Below are 14,305 nucleotides of genomic sequence, written 5' to 3' on the forward strand. Positions count from 1 at the left end.
CGGAAGACATGGCCACGAGCACACCGGAGCGTGTCATCCACCCGTGCTTCCCTTATTTCATGTCGGCGCCACGATCGCCCGACGGCCCCAACTTTATGTCATTGCTCTCCCTTCCTGAACATAGCTATATTAGTACAGTGTACTGTGAAAAACCCACTACTCCCTCTTTCATTCCGATGCCCGGGGACGGGTGCCTAACGGTCAAGCAGGGTGTAAGTTTAAGTGCACCAAAGATCCCAGCCACCGGCTCACACAACGGCGCAGAGGGAGAAGGAAAGGCGGGGGGGGGGGGGGGGGGGGTCATTTTGCGCACTCACACACGCACAGCTACGCGGCCGACTCAGCCAGGTATATCACAGCCTTTGACATTTGCTTCTACGTGATCAGAGCCACCTCTGGAGCGTGGATTAGGGCGCCACTTATAGCCCAAACACAGCCAAGTTGCAGATTTTCAGTAGCCCAAATATAGCCGCATAGCCAACTCGTCCAAGTCGACGCCAAAACTTTTTTACCGTAGCCCAATTTGGCTATATATAGCCAAACCTGGCAAAACTGCTCGGTGGTCTTTTACCTTAGGCCGGGCTCGGGCCTAAGGTAAAGGGGTGGCCGGCCGGGCGGGTAACGTAGATTATTTCCGGGCCCGAGCCTGGCCCGGGTCTCGTCATAATTTTTTGGTTGGGCTCGGGCGGGCAGCCCAACGTAAAAACGGGCCCGGGCTGAAAAAATCGGCCCGTGCGGTGCTGTAGTTCCAGACGCATACAGGAGGCCGCGATTAAGTCTCAGATGAGGAAGGTGCACGTATGCAGTAATGTTAAATCCTATAGCATTACCATTATAAATTGTTCTGTTTAAGAAAATTGTTAATCTGCCTGTTTCGATTGCTCAGTTGTACATTACTTGTAGTTTCTTGAAATGTTATGCAAACGTTCAGGTGCCCAATTCTTGGCCAATCCCCCAGGGTAGGTGTGGGCCATATTATAGGGTCATCATCGTCATCACAATCATTAATGTTCGACTTGGCCATCTGCCCGCCTACCCAGGGATGCGTACCCATTCTGGGGGGTTGACCAATAATGTTCGCGTACCTAGAGTCCCCTGCCCAGTTGTTCATGTTGTTTACTCGGGTCCAGTAGCACGTGCCCAGTTGAACATACACAGTGGGCCAAGTTGCCTATTCTCGCACATACCCCGGGGGAACATGCCCAGTGGCCCAAGTTGGCTTAATGTAGGTGAGATACGGACCTACATCATACATACCGCCAAGTGGCTTGAGGTGAGTTGTGCAATGACGGTGAGTTGTGCAATGGTCATGTGTATTCTGACTGCCCTCAGTACGTGGAAGCGCGTCAAAACTTGAGCAATGACCTTACACGCCTCGACAGCCCACCATTGTCTGAAGACGTTATTTTAGGCCCTTGGCCTACAATCGAGTTTTAAGGCCATCCAGGCGTTACTGGACTTTAAAAACGAAAGTGATTTATCGCGGGTTTCTCGACTGATTTCCTGCAACGGATGGATTGGATGTGATAGTCGTCATCTAGGAGCGGTGAAGCGAAGCACTGCATTGTGACACTAACAATGAGCCGACAGGGAGTGCTTCGGCAGTCACAGTACAGCGGAGGGTCCAATGCGGTGTAGCCATATAACAAGCAACCAAGTATTGCCTCGTGCATAGTTTTATACAATAATTATACAATAAATAATCATACAATAAAAACATTATTAATAATGTCTGACGGCAAGATTCGAACACAGCAACTCTGGAAGAGAAGCCCGATGTTGAAACCATTACGCCACGGACGAACGTCTCCACACGCGACATGATGATGATAAAAACGTATTTATTGTAGGATGGCTCGAAGGCCTCGACATAAAAAGCCCATACGAATTTATCACGGGCAAGCCAGCGTATTGAGACGCTTGGCGCGTTTCGATTTGGCCACCTCGCCAAGCTGAGCCGTTGTAATTAGTAGCGATTGTGCGTGTTCGCAGCATCTTCTGCACTTCGAAAAGTATACATTGCTCGGAAATTTACGACAATGAACGCATATGCAGCGCAGTAAATAAAGTCACAACAACGTTTAAATCCACAAGCACAAAGATCAGACAAATCCGTGTACATCTGTGGCCCCGTGTAGGCAGTTAGCGTCGGATTAGCCTGTGGCGCGTTGTCCCCTTAGGATTGCGGCTTCAATGTGCATCAGCAGTGCATCGCCTACTGCTTCGCTTGCGATGGCACCACCTAAGACAACTACTGCGCTAAAAGGCACAGAAAGGCAACGACGTCGTCGTTCGAATCTCGCTTTGCTCCGGCGAGAGACACGCCAGCGTGAAGCACAATGCCTTCACGCTTTCGCGGAGCACTGTGCGAACTCTTCCACTGGCATTCCTGCAGCTGTAGGCGTCGCAGCTCGACTGGCGCAGAACTGGCTAAGGTAGCCCCTACGGAGCCGGACCAGAATACTCGCACCTTCGCCGAAGCCGCTCGCCAGCCGGACGGCGCTCGCCAACAGGACGTCGCGCGCCAAGCAAACCTGCAACATCGTCACAAGCCCGCAAATTGTGCGTATTTCGCCGCAGTGGACTGGCAGTTCACAAAGTAACCATAACACAGCTTCTGTGAAGACATGTCTCACTTTCATGTTGCATCGATTCCTATGAAAGAGGGATCAACCATATTTTTTTTACGTTTACGCTGCCTCGAAAAGTGGGTATGGGCCACTTACACGAGGGACTTCGACCACTACCACTTCTTCCTCCTCCGGCTGCCACGCGGTGCACGCGATTTCACTGCTCGCGCTCTTGTCCCACGTTCGTTCTACGGGAACGCTGTCTCCAGTTCTGCTGCTGCTGCTGCTGCCGATACGCTTGCGATACCGCATCACCTGGCAAGATGAACGACGAGGAACGTGATATGGGCGTCGAGGCCGAGAGGAGGGCCCACCACAGCGCTCTCGAGCGAAGGCGACGAGACCAGATCAAGTTCACGTTCGACTGTCTGCGGGACGCCGTGCCGTCTCTGCAATGGGAGAGGGCTACGCGCGCCCAGATCCTGAAGCGGGCCACCGACTACATACAGCTGATGCAGCGCAGGAACAGGGAGCGGCTGCACACCATCAAGGACCTCAAGCGAGAGAAGAAGCATCTAGAGGATCAGATACGGGCATTTGGAGGGGAGGGAGATGCGCAGCGGCGGTGGCGACTGCCCGCCTAGCTCCCCGGTCGTCGCGACCACTGGCGAGGGCGTCTCCCCGGCTGGCGAGCGTTCCATGCTGCCTGAAGGGATGTAAGCGACCGCAGGAAGAGAACAACTGCTAGTCTTGGCGTCATCCTAAATAAAGAGGAATGCAGTTCCAAACTGTCTCGACTGATGATTCAGGAAGCGTATGTACATTCGGCTTTTGCTCATGAATGCATGCATGCTAAAACTAAGTAATATGCCGTAAGTAATAACTAAGTAATAAGTTCTAGCCGTTACCAAGGCGCCTTCCGTAACGTGTTTGGCCAAGAATAGCCCAGTTTTTCAGGTGTACTTGGACGCAATATTTCAGTGCTAGTGGCGCGGTAGTGTCGTTATCAGTCAACAGACGACTTTAGAAAGACTCGAGCTGATGAGCTTGCCCCGGTCTCCTAGTCACCCATTCGGCCGAGCTGACCTCAGCGCACGCATCCGTCAAAACGGCTAGAGTGGTTGCTGGGGAAGTGTGGCATGTATCTAGCTGGGAAGGTTTTGGTGGGCTAGTTGGTTGCATGCGCACTGAGCTGCCGAAAGAGCTTGTGTTTCCCTCTTTCGTTTCTTCGCCTGCCTGCTATGGTGCGTGGCCATGGTGGCTGCTGCTTCCGATTAAGGTGCACACCTCCGGAGATTTTACCACCTTATTGTCTTCTGCGTTTTCATAATGACACATGTACGATGCACAAGGAGCTTCAGACGAGAAAACACAAACTAGTGCAAGTAGTATTAGGTTGATGTCGAAAATAAAGTATTGCCTGATTACATATCCCAGAGGTACATGTGACTCGCAAAAGGCTACAGGCAAGTGGCTTTACGAAGCAGCACAAAAAGTGAGCATCACTTGCTGTCACAACTAAAATTAATTAGCATACGCTGCTAGAAATGTTTCCCGCAATTTTGAATGTGCGCTACCCTTGGCGCACGACCAAGTGCTATCACTATAGGAGCGGTATTGATATATACCGTGCGTTGCACGAAACTATGCAGAAGTTCCATATTTGTGAACAAACGGAGAGACAAGGTAGGGGCTTTAAGAGCAAAAGGCTACATTGATGCTCCGCTTCATCGTTGTTCTAGTCATTGAAAAAGCAATATTTGCCAAATAATTTTTGAAGCTTGACCACGTCTATTATTTTGCCTTTCGAGAAAGTTGCCGCAAGTATTGATGATGATGGTGATGATGAGTGGGCACGGGAGAGCAGCGACGATGTTGTTGCTCAAAATCCCCTTCTGCTTTCATATGCAGTTCATCGCCTTATTCTTTGGATGGCAATCCGCGCCTGCGCAAGCGGTTGGACCAGCTGCTCCTGCATCGACGCCGTTGCCGTTATCATCACCGCCCTTGATACCTTCGGCGACAGCGAGCGATTATGTCTGGTACGACCTTTGCCCTGGTACCACCTTCCCATCATGGTCAAGCACGGCATAAGCACTGCCATCGACAGCATCTTGCCGCAGGGATTTAAAGGACTTGCATCCTCTTTCCGCCTTCAGTGGGCACGGGAGAGCAGCGACGATGTTGTTGCTCAAAATCACCTTCTGCTTTCATATGCAGGTTGGTGCAGCCCCGTCTCTTTATTGTAAACGTTCAAGCAACAGGTATCTCTTGCTCTTCCTGTGCCCAAGTGTTGTTTGCGATACCTTGTATGACTATATTTGTCGTTAAACTCCTGATGCTAAGCGGTGACGTAGAACAAAACCCCGGTCCGCCTCAGCCAGACCCTAGCAAATTGCACAAGGAACTGCTTGATGCCATTACTGCATTGTCAACAAAATTTGACAAGCGTCACGCGGAAGTAATGGAATCCTTGGCCGAGTTAAAGGAAAACCAAGAAGCACTTACGCAAAAAGTCGCAGATCTTACAGAAAGATTGGTAACTTTATAATCTACTGTTGAATCTATTGAAAATACGTCGGCGCCAGCTGAAATTAACCGCCTTGTTCATGAAACTGTTAGAACTGAAGGTGCCGCACTCAACTCAAGACTTGACGAGTTGGAAGATCGGTCTCGAATGGATAATTTATTATTTTATGGCATATCTGACAGTGCTAACGAGACGTGGGCACAGTCCGAAGACTGTATTAAAGATCTGCTGTCGCGTCATCTAAGCTTGAACGTTACCGACAATATGATCGACAGAGCGCACAGGTTGGGTTCCTTTGAGCCACTAAAGACACGTCCAGTTATCGTCAAGTTTTCGTCTTTTAAAAGCAAAGAGATGGTTCTTTTTTAGAAAGCTAAGCTGAAAACAGCTGGCATCTCTGTGGGCGAAGACTTCTGTAAATCAACACGCTTGTCACGCAAAAAACTAATTGAATACGAAAAATCTAGCGGCCAACCCTTTTCACTACGCTTTAACAAACTTATCATCAACAAAAAGCGCTACATCTACTGCGCATCCACTGATAACGTTTGTGAAGTTGACTCCCCTCGTAAGCCACACCTACCTGGTAATCGCAACGCGGCTTTAAGCAATACTGGTAATTCGTCAGCGTAGCTATCTTCCCGCCACGCAAATGAAGTGTCTCTTCTTTTTAGCAATGCACGCAGTGTGCTCAACAAGCGAGCGGCACTCTCAGCTCATATTGATTCATGTTCTGCTGACATTGTTATTCTATCCGAAACTTGGCTTTCTGCAAAAGTTCAAAGCAGTGAAATCTTTGACTGTGAAAAGAAATACGCTATTTATCGATATGACCGCGATGTTCGTGTCGGTGGGGGTGTTTTGATCGCTGTTAATGAATAGTTTCCTTCCTCAAGTGTTCCAGTCGTATCAGCTTTAGAAGTGGTGTGCGTGCGTATCACCATTGACAATAGGGACTGTATTTTTTGCGCATGCTACAGACCCCCAACTGCACCCCGTTCTTTCTCTGATGAACTTCACGACGTCTTGAACAACATAGTTATGCGATACCCCACATTGCCTTTTTTTCTATTGGGAGATTTCAACTTTCCCAACATCACATGGATCAATGGTTCCGCCACTATCACAAAACATTCTTCGGAATGCGCACAGTTTCTTGGTGTTTGTTCCGATTTCAACCTCGCACAACTTGTTGATAAACCCACTCGTACTACTGCAGTTTCCGCTAATATCCTTGACCTCATTTTTACTACTACTCCTGACTTGGTTTCCAAACTTACTTATATCCCTGGTTTAAGTGACCACTTGCTTATTCATTTAACTTTGCGTGCCCATGTTTCTACTAAAAAGAGCTATAAGGTTGTTCGCGATTACAAGCATGCAGATACTGCTTCTATCGCGGCAGAAATGGAATCATTCACAGCTGCTTACATCCCCGGTTTCGACGAACGCTCAGTTGAGGATAACTGGCAACTTTTCAAAAATAAACTATTATCTTTAATTGACAGCTATGTACCTCAAAGAAGAATACCCTCAAACACTCGATCGCCATGGTTCAACAACTCTCTTAAACGCCTGCGCAACAAAAAGAAACGGCTATTCCGTCGGGCCAAGCAAACAAATCTCCCCGCGCATTGGTCAACGTACCGTCAAGTGGAAACTGAGTACATCCAAATGACTAGCAACGCTAAAACTACCTTCTTGAATGTTACACTGCCCTCGTTTCTTCAAGCGAGTCCACGCAAGTTTTGGAGTGCTGTTAATGGCACTAAAACAAACATTGTACATTTAACTTACTCTGATGGCTCCAGTATTCCACCTAATCAATGTTGCAGCGTTTTGAATGAGGCGTTTGTCTCTTTCCTTAGTACTAATAACATCGCCATTCTACCGAGTGCACCGAGTTCGAACTTTCCTGTAATGGATCCCATAATAATTGACTGGGTTGGTATTAACCGGCTAATCGATAATCTGCAGATTTCGTCTTCCAGTGGGCCGGATAGTATTAATTCAAAAATATTAAAATGCACTGAAGTGTTTTCATCTGTTATTCTTTCTAAAATCTTTGCTCAGTCATTGCAGTATTCTTCGCTCCCGCGTGACTGGAAGAAAGGTAAGGTGGTTCCAGTCCCAAAGTCAGGCAATGCGCATGTTCCCGAGAACTACCGTCCCATTTCATTGACAAGCATCCCATGCAAACTTTTGGAACACGTCATTTACTCTCACCTTATTGAATTTTTAGAGACCAATTCATTCTTTCATTCCTGTCAACATGGCTTCAGAAAAATGTACTCGTGCGAAACCCAATTAGCTTGCTTTACTAATGATCTTTTTGCTGCATCTGACAATAACTTTGATGTTGACTGCATTTTCTTGGACTATGCTAAGGCCTTTGATACCGTAACGCACGATCTACTAAACCTTAAACTCGACCAGCTTAACATAGATCTCTTAGTATTAGCTTGGATTAAAGACTTTCTTTCCAATCGAACCCAGTACGTAACTGCCAATAACGCTTCCTCTGCTTTTTTATCAGTTACATCAGGGGTCCCGCAGGGATCTGTCCTCGGGCCTCTGCTCCTTCTAATTTATATTAACGACCTCCCTGACTTTGTCAAATCGTCTTCAATTAACCTATTTGCTGATGACTGCGTAATATATCATAAGATTAGTGATCCCGCTGATTCCACTAAACTGCAAGAAGACCTTAACAATTTATCCATATGGTGCAATACATGGAACATGAAACTAAACGTAAATAAATGTAAATATATGCATGTATTTTCTCAATAGCGCTCCTCTCTGTCAAGTTAATTTTTACAAGTATCTCGGCCTTCATATCACTCACGATCTATCATGGCACAAACATGTTGAATATATAACTTCTAACGCTAATCGCACGCTAGGCTATCTGCGCAGAAACTTCTACGCCGTTCCTGCATCTTTAAAACTGACGCTCTACAAAACACTTGTTCGATCAAAATTAGAATATGCCTCGGCCATCTGGGATCCCCCTCAAGTATCACTAACCCTCTCCCTCGAAGCCATTCAGAACCGCGCGTCCCGCTTTATTCTATCTAATCACTATCGTCATGCTAGCGTGACACTCATGAAGCAAACCTTTAACCTACCGGATCTTTCAGTACGTCGTGCATACAGTCGCCTCTGCCTTTTCCACAATATTTACCACAACCCGGTATTAAAAGATAAACTTTTAACTCCTCCTTGTTACGTTTCATCCCACAGCGATCACATTCATAAAGTTTTCGTGCCATCTTGTCGTACGAATGCGTACTATTACTCTTTCTTACCTCGCACCTGCGATGACTGGAGCCACCTTCCCGCATCGGTCGCCACTATTACAGACGCATCGAGGTTCAAGACTGCTGTTTTCCATGCCATCTAACAATTATGTTACTCATCGTTCTGCACCCTTTTTCTCTGTATGTACCACTCCTTTCTGTAGCGCCTACGGGCCTTGAAAGTATGTAAATAAATAATAAATATAATAATAATAAATAATAAATGATGTCCTCAGCACATGGCTCGTACCCACTTCGGGGGATTGGCCAAGAATTGGGCACCTGAACTTTTAGATATGGATTCTAAAACTGCAGTTCACGTGCAATTTAGTAATCAGAGCAGACAGAATAATTTTCCTAAACTGCATAATTTATAATATTAATGCCATGCATTAAAACTGAAATATCTCTCAGAGAATTGTAAAAGTATGAATTTAAAATTTTATTCGTTTTGTTGACTGAATGAAACCACAAACGGCATTAAATACGTCCCTGTGGCTAAAGACAAATACCGAGGCAGCGAAAGTCAGTACTGTTTCTGATGTTAAATTTACCCCTAATTTAGCAAGCGGTATTTCAAGAAGTGTTTTTCTTTGTAATTTATACCGACGACATATTAAAAAATACTGTTCTGCGGTTTCTATTTCTAGGCAGAATTGACACAGTGGCGATATCGCCAGACCAGCCCTGTGTAAATATAGGTTTAATGTTGGGACACGGCAGCGTAATTTTGTAATTATTACTTCCGATTGCCTTGATGGACACCAATGAATTACCCACGGATATTTTAGGTGCTGAAATTCAGTTCATGATGTTATTGTTTCCATGATATCTCTACAAATTGTAAATTTCCGATATCTGATCGCTGTTATTTGTGCCACCACTGGAAGGACCGACATTGTCGGTCCATTCAGGGATGCTCGCGCTAATGAATCGGCCATTTCATTGAAATGTAATCCGCAGTGTCCTGGTACCCATAATAATTTTACAAGATTCAGCTGGGGAGGAACTAATGTTAGAAACGTCTTTAGAGCTGGTGAATTAGTTGAAGTTGTAAGCGCAGTACAGACAGAGAGGGAATCTGTTATAATAACCGCGCTGGATTCATTTAAAGGGAGTTTTCGCAGTGCTAGAATCATTGCTAAGAGCTCAGCTTCAAATGTAGAATGCAGTCTCAAGGAGAATGACCAGCCAGCGAAAGCGATGATGATGATGATGATGATGATGATGATGATGATGATGATGATGATGATGATGATGATGATGATCCTTTATCATGGCTCGCACCCACTGAGGGGGATAGGCCAAGAATCGGGCGGCAGTAGGTAGCTAAAAAAATTCTTTTTGACAATGAGATAAGCAAAGTAAAGGAAGGCAAAAACGAAAGCGAGAAAATGTCTACGCCCGCCTTATCGTCGTTCACGGAAGCGTCAGTGGCTAATATGTTATTTGTGTGTACGTGTGCAAGGTAATCTTGCAACATATTATTTAATAACCTGACTGAATGAAACTTAGGGTTCTGTGGGAAAATTTCATCGAATTAAATTTTTAAATTCTGATTGAGTCATATGATGGAATAACGTCTCGAATTTTTACATTTAGACTATCTAATTGCTTTTGTACAAACATAATCTGTGGGGTGTGAAAACGTGGCCAATGAGCAAGGAAGAAGGAGTTTGGATCGTTTATAAATACATATTCAGATCTTCTAACTGGAGAACTTTAAAATTTTAGAAATGTTTGTATCGTTAAAATGCGAATCTGCAGGGCAATGTTGGTAGGCGCGCTTCCTGATAAAGAACATTGTTTGCTACAAACCTAGGGAGTCCCAGGCACAGGCGCAGGGCTTCACGCTCCAAAAGAACCAGAGGCTTAGTTTTATAAGCAGGGCTTCCCGAAAACAATACAGAGCCGAATTCCAATATTGGACGCATGTGCATTCTGTATATCATTATGAGGGCTTCCCTACATAGCCCATATTTTCGGTTGCTCAGTCTGCGTAGTAAACTTAAAGCACGCTGAGCCTTAGATGCCACATTTTCTATATGTGGACTCCACTTGAGTTTTCCGTCATAAATGACACCTAAATATTTAAGAGACTCAACCTGGGGAATCGGTTCTTGATTGTAAAATATAGAGATTGAAACCGTATCCATAAGTTGGAACACCAATATTGCGCTTTTACTTACATTTAATGACATGCAAATTGATTGAAGCCATACATCAAGCATACTCAAGTATCTCTGCAATTTTTGGTGTAAAGAATATATGTCGTTGTCGGCCGCGAAGAATGCAATATCGTCTGCATAACAGTAAACTTGCACGTCCTGACTGGCTGGAATAGAGCTCATTAATATGTTAAAAAATATTGGAGATAGGACTGCTCCTTGGGGGACACCACGAGTCCGTTTGAATTTAGACGAAGAGCAGCCATCCTTAAAGCAATAAAATTATCTTGATCTCAAAAATTCTGCCAACCACGCAATAATATATTTTGGAAAATTATGATTCCGTAGTACATTCAGCAAAACTGTATGTTCCACGGAGTCATATGCTTTAGCTATATCTAATGTCACTAAAGCGGCCTTCTTTTTCTAGCGAATTGTATGCGGCTCTCTAAATCAGCATGGGCACACGATATAGAGCAGTAAGCTCTGAAGCCTATTTGATTTGGATTTAATATTAAATTATCCAACATTCAGACAGTAATTCTGTAATGTAGAACCGTCTCTATGAGTTTGACCACATTAGAAGTAAGAGAAGAAGTCTGAGAAGAAGTCATTAGAAGTCTTATATTTTCTATGGTGTAACCTAATCCTTGTTTTTTAGGCATCGGGGTTACTTCATAGCTAGTTTCCAATCGTATGGTATCCAGGCGTTGTTTAGAGAATAGTTTATAATGCTTAGGAAGTCACAAGGAGATAGTTCGAATAAAATTTTTATCATATGCAATGTAATTCCATCAGGACCAGGAGCTGATACGGGTAAGTTTCGAATTGCTTGAGCTAATTCAGGTAAAGTAACTTCATTAAAGTCTGACGTTAAGGCTGGTTTTTGCAAGTTATGTGACATAGACAACATGAATCTACGCTCAAGGGCAATTTGTTCTAGTGATTTTGTCATTTCATCAGATGATGAAAGTATTGCCATGTCAAACTTCTTCCTCGCTTGCACGGAATCTTCTTCTTCTCGAAAGGAGTGCAACACAAAGTGCACATGCGTCACTGCGTCGCATTATGGCCGAAGCTGCAAATTTTTCAAGCGAAGCTTGTATTGCCTCACAAGTGTCGGCGGTGGTGGTGGTGATGTCACGCTAAAAAATGCGGCTGCTCCCAGAGTAGAACAGGTGCGGGGAAAGCTGCGCCGGCACCGGATCACATGACGGGCGCGACCAATCAGGGTCGTTCTGTGTGTCGCGGGGAGGGAAGGGGAAGGAAAGGGGGTTGACGCATGCTCCGCTGGGCTTCCCTCGCCTGAGATCAGTTTCGAAGTCCGGATGGGAAGGCCCAGCGTGGTGCATTCCGCCGAGGAGCAAGCTGCGTTTGAGCAACGGCGCCGCAAACTCACTCGGGAAAGGGCTCGTTGTCGACGTGACGATTCTAGCGTGAGGGCTTCCGAAGCCCAGGAAGAGCTGCGGACCCCGAGATGAGGGAGCGCGATGTCGAGGACAAACGTGTGCGTCGTCTTACCCTCCAGGAACCCGTCAATAGGCGTGCACGCCTCGGCAACGCTAGCGCCAACTTCCCCGGTGGTCAGGTTCCAACGCGATTTTCTCAACCGGAACTTCGGAGCCAGCTGCTGTGCGTGTGACCAGTTGTGGTTCAAGCACAACGGGGTACTTGTAAGTCACTTCGTTCGGAGGAACACCGAAAAAAACACACGACCAGCTTCGCTTACCCCCATTTCCCCGACAAAAAAGGGGCTACTGAGTTTTTCTTTTTTTGTCTGGCTTGCGCGCCGTTATGCTATGTGGTGTGACGGCATTCAGTCGGGCATCACCGGAAGTTCCCCTCTGCCCTCGCTTCCTTCCATCTCACTGTCCAGAAAGTAACCCACCGTTCGGGTGGCGCATGCTTTCTCTGACTCGTATATGAAGCGTCTGATAATTCCACTCGGAGGACTTGATCGACTGGATCAACCATCTGGATTTACCATACAACTATCTTTTAAGAGCAATGCTCAAGTGTTCAGAGAGTTTCGTTGCATGATGATGCGATGTTCCATGGTTCCCAGAAATACTTTTGTTTTCCCCCGTCCTCACCTGGACTTATTTACTTCTTGTACGCCGTCCATGCACTTCCCCTACTCTTATCTATCTTTTTTCACACCGAAACTAAACAAAGAACAGGGACGAGATCATCTGCAGCAAAAGGCAAACATATTCTCAACAGACATTGTAGCAGTTGGTAGCAGCTACCAGTCCACCGTGCAGCAGACGATGCGCCAACTTCCGACGACGACGAGGATGAAGGGCCTTCTATTCTGGCGACCACGTGGCACAAGTCACAGGGCGCAAGAAAAGGCAAGTACCAAGAAGGTTAGAAATCATGGAGGAAGGAAACCCCAGGAGAGGCCCTGGCCAGCACGAGCGTATTGGAGAAGGTGTGGCGGAAGTCACGTGCTGTTTTTCGCAAAGGAGCACTGGGATGGGTACCCCAAATGTCAACGTTGCCATGACAACCGCGCTCCTGAAGCTTCGCTGCTGCTCTCGGTCTCTGAAAAGTGAGATAAGATTTTTCCGCCGGTGTCTTTCCCGCAGCACCTTTTGTTCGCGAGAAAAGCTGACTTTGGAGTGTGGTGCGTAAGCTTGAAAGTTGTGTTTTGGGTCTGTGAGTGTGAGTGTCGGCCAGCAATAGATACACTCAAGCAATCACGGCGCGGGTCTTCGTCGTCTTCTTCAACGTGCCACGGAAAAACACAGGAGCGCGTCTGCTTCACTAAACCTGTTACAGAAGTGTCGTAAGCTTTGTTTTGACGAGCGTCGGCAGCACACGCTTCCGGCCGCTCGTAACAATGCAAGTTCAAAGTTCGCGCCCATCTGCTCCGGCGAGCTGCAGAACCCCTGATTGGAGGCGCAAAGAGAGGTGGCACACCAACGTGGCTGCACTTCCGGCTTCAAAAAAGTGACGTCAGGGCCTCTCCTGTTTTGTTTCCTTCCTCCATGTTAGAAATGTTGTTGTCGTTGTAAGCTCCCTGAGAAGAACCAGGGAAGAACGGAGGACGTGGCACCATCGGGGCTGAGCTCTCCTCTAGAGACGCAGTGCAGATCGCGGCGGCCAGGGATTATCCATTCCTCGTTCATAGTATAAATTCCGCCATAAAATTGGCGACCTGAACAGTAGTGACCTGAACGCTTGCTAACGCCTCAACTGTTCGCTGGACACAGAGTTAGATAAGCGTTAGCGATAACTAGTCCTGTTCATCTATTATACAAAGTGATCATTTTTAAGTTTTACCGAATTTTAAAGCTAGGAAAAAATATTGCTAGGCGAAATCGCCTGTGCACAGAAAACTATCATCATCAACATTGGCTCGAGCATTGTCGTCTTCTTTCGCAGCTGGCTTGTTGGCGCCCCTCGGTGTGCGCTCGTGCTCGTGCTCGGCACGCGCTAGTTACACTGCTCCAAGTTCGTCGTCGTCGCCTTCTTCCGCCAGCTGGCTGCGTTGCCGTTCATCATCCCAGTGTAAAATTCCACTTCTCTTCTGTCGTCATAATGGGGAGGCCGCGTTTACGGGGGTATGAGCCATTGCTTAAGGGGGTATGAACCATTCGTTGTATTACGCAATGAACCGATTTAATTCTGAAGCAATTTAATTTCAAAGAATCGCAAGCGGCAATGGCGGGCGAGTGCTGCTAACCACGCGGCCGAGCAAACTCGCGACATCGAACGCAAGCGACAACA

General features: G+C 46.5%; 2 protein-coding genes across 11 annotated transcripts in view; one reads left to right on the top strand and one right to left on the bottom strand.

Annotated features, from left to right (window-relative positions):
• LOC119455432 (DNA-directed RNA polymerase II subunit RPB2) overlaps window positions 1-14,305 on the bottom strand; it is a 209,761-nt gene that overhangs the window by 95,173 nt on the left and 100,283 nt on the right. The gene's annotated exons all lie outside the window — the stretch shown is intronic.
• Window positions 2,826-3,344, top strand: LOC119456610 (protein max). Its single transcript, XM_037718437.2, has one exon. The coding sequence runs from the start codon at window positions 2,894-2,896 to the stop codon at window positions 3,212-3,214; it is 321 nt and encodes a 106-aa protein (XP_037574365.1). The 5' UTR covers window positions 2,826-2,893; the 3' UTR covers window positions 3,215-3,344.

The sequence above is a fragment of the Dermacentor silvarum genome, chromosome 6 (genome assembly GCF_013339745.2).
Source record: "Dermacentor silvarum isolate Dsil-2018 chromosome 6, BIME_Dsil_1.4, whole genome shotgun sequence".
Taxonomy (NCBI): Eukaryota; Metazoa; Arthropoda; class Arachnida; order Ixodida; family Ixodidae; genus Dermacentor; species Dermacentor silvarum.